Source organism: Chaetura pelagica, unplaced genomic scaffold, assembly GCF_000747805.2.
Source record: "Chaetura pelagica isolate M959 unplaced genomic scaffold, ChaPel_1.0 scaffold233, whole genome shotgun sequence".
NCBI classification, from domain to species: domain Eukaryota; kingdom Metazoa; phylum Chordata; class Aves; order Apodiformes; family Apodidae; genus Chaetura; species Chaetura pelagica.
The window spans coordinates 293,785-294,731 of NW_009952708.1; the positions used below are offsets into that span (position 1 = coordinate 293,785).

General features: G+C 63.1%; 1 protein-coding gene across 1 annotated transcript in view; it reads left to right on the forward strand.

Annotated features, from left to right (window-relative positions):
• Positions 1–947, forward strand: part of FES (FES proto-oncogene, tyrosine kinase) — a gene marked incomplete at its 3' end in the record, with an annotated part of 6,330 nt that overhangs the window by 1,958 nt on the left and 3,425 nt on the right. Inside the window, exons 3-6 of the mRNA XM_009994293.1 lie at positions 7–27; positions 98–194; positions 360–543; positions 788–925. Coding sequence (XP_009992595.1) covers positions 7–27; positions 98–194; positions 360–543; positions 788–925 — 440 coding nt within the window. The remainder of the gene's footprint in view (positions 1–6; positions 28–97; positions 195–359; positions 544–787; positions 926–947) is intronic.

A 947-nucleotide genomic window follows, 5' to 3' on the forward strand; every position in this document is an offset into this window, starting at 1 on the left:
CGGCAGCTCAGCCAGGAGTACACCCGGGTATGTGGGGCCTCGGGGACAGTGGGGGCCCCGGCCTGGTGCAGCACCCTGACAGCATCCGTGCCCCCAGGCCACACACCAGGAGATGGAGAAGCTGAAGGCACAGTACCGCAGCTTGGCTCGTGACAGCGCCCAGGCCAAGCGCAAGTACCAGGAGGCCATCAAAGGTGCCTGCCAGCCCAGCCCCTGCCCCATCCCCATCCTGCTGTGTCCCTGACCTGGGACTCTCTCTTGGCCTCATCACCCCCTGTTCCTGCCCCAGCCCTGCCTGCTGTCCATGTTCCTTGCTGGGACCAGCAGTGGTGGGTGTTTTCCATGGCCTCTCCCCCCAGACAAGGAGCGGGACAAGGCAAAGGAGAAATACGTGCGCAGCCTCTGGAAGCTCTACGCCCTGCACAACCAGTACGTGCTGGCTGTGCAGGCAGCTGCACTGCACCACCACCACTACTACCAGCGGGCACTGCCTACCCTCCACCAGTCCCTCTACAGCCTGCAGCAGGAGATGGTCCTTGTCCTGTAAGAGCCCTGCCTGCCCTGAGTCCCTCTGTGTGCCCCACATCCCAGTGCCCATCCCTGGGTACCCCCATGGTGCTCCCTACACCTGCCAGAGACCCACTGGCCACGTGCACCTTCCCTGTCCCATCACCCACAGCCATCATGGTGATGCCTGCAGCTCCACTGGAGATGTGGGGACTGAGGGCAGGATGATGAGCCAGCAGGATGGGGTGGCCTCAGGGACCCAGTGCCCATGTCCCCACAGGAAGGAGATTCTTGGGGAGTACTACAGCATCAGCAGCCTGGTGCAGGAGGATGTGCTGGCCCTGCACCAGGAAATTGCCAGTGCCATCGAGGCCATTGACCCCGCCACCGAATACAGCAGCTTTATCCAGACTCACAGGTAGGGCACCGTGCAGCCACCG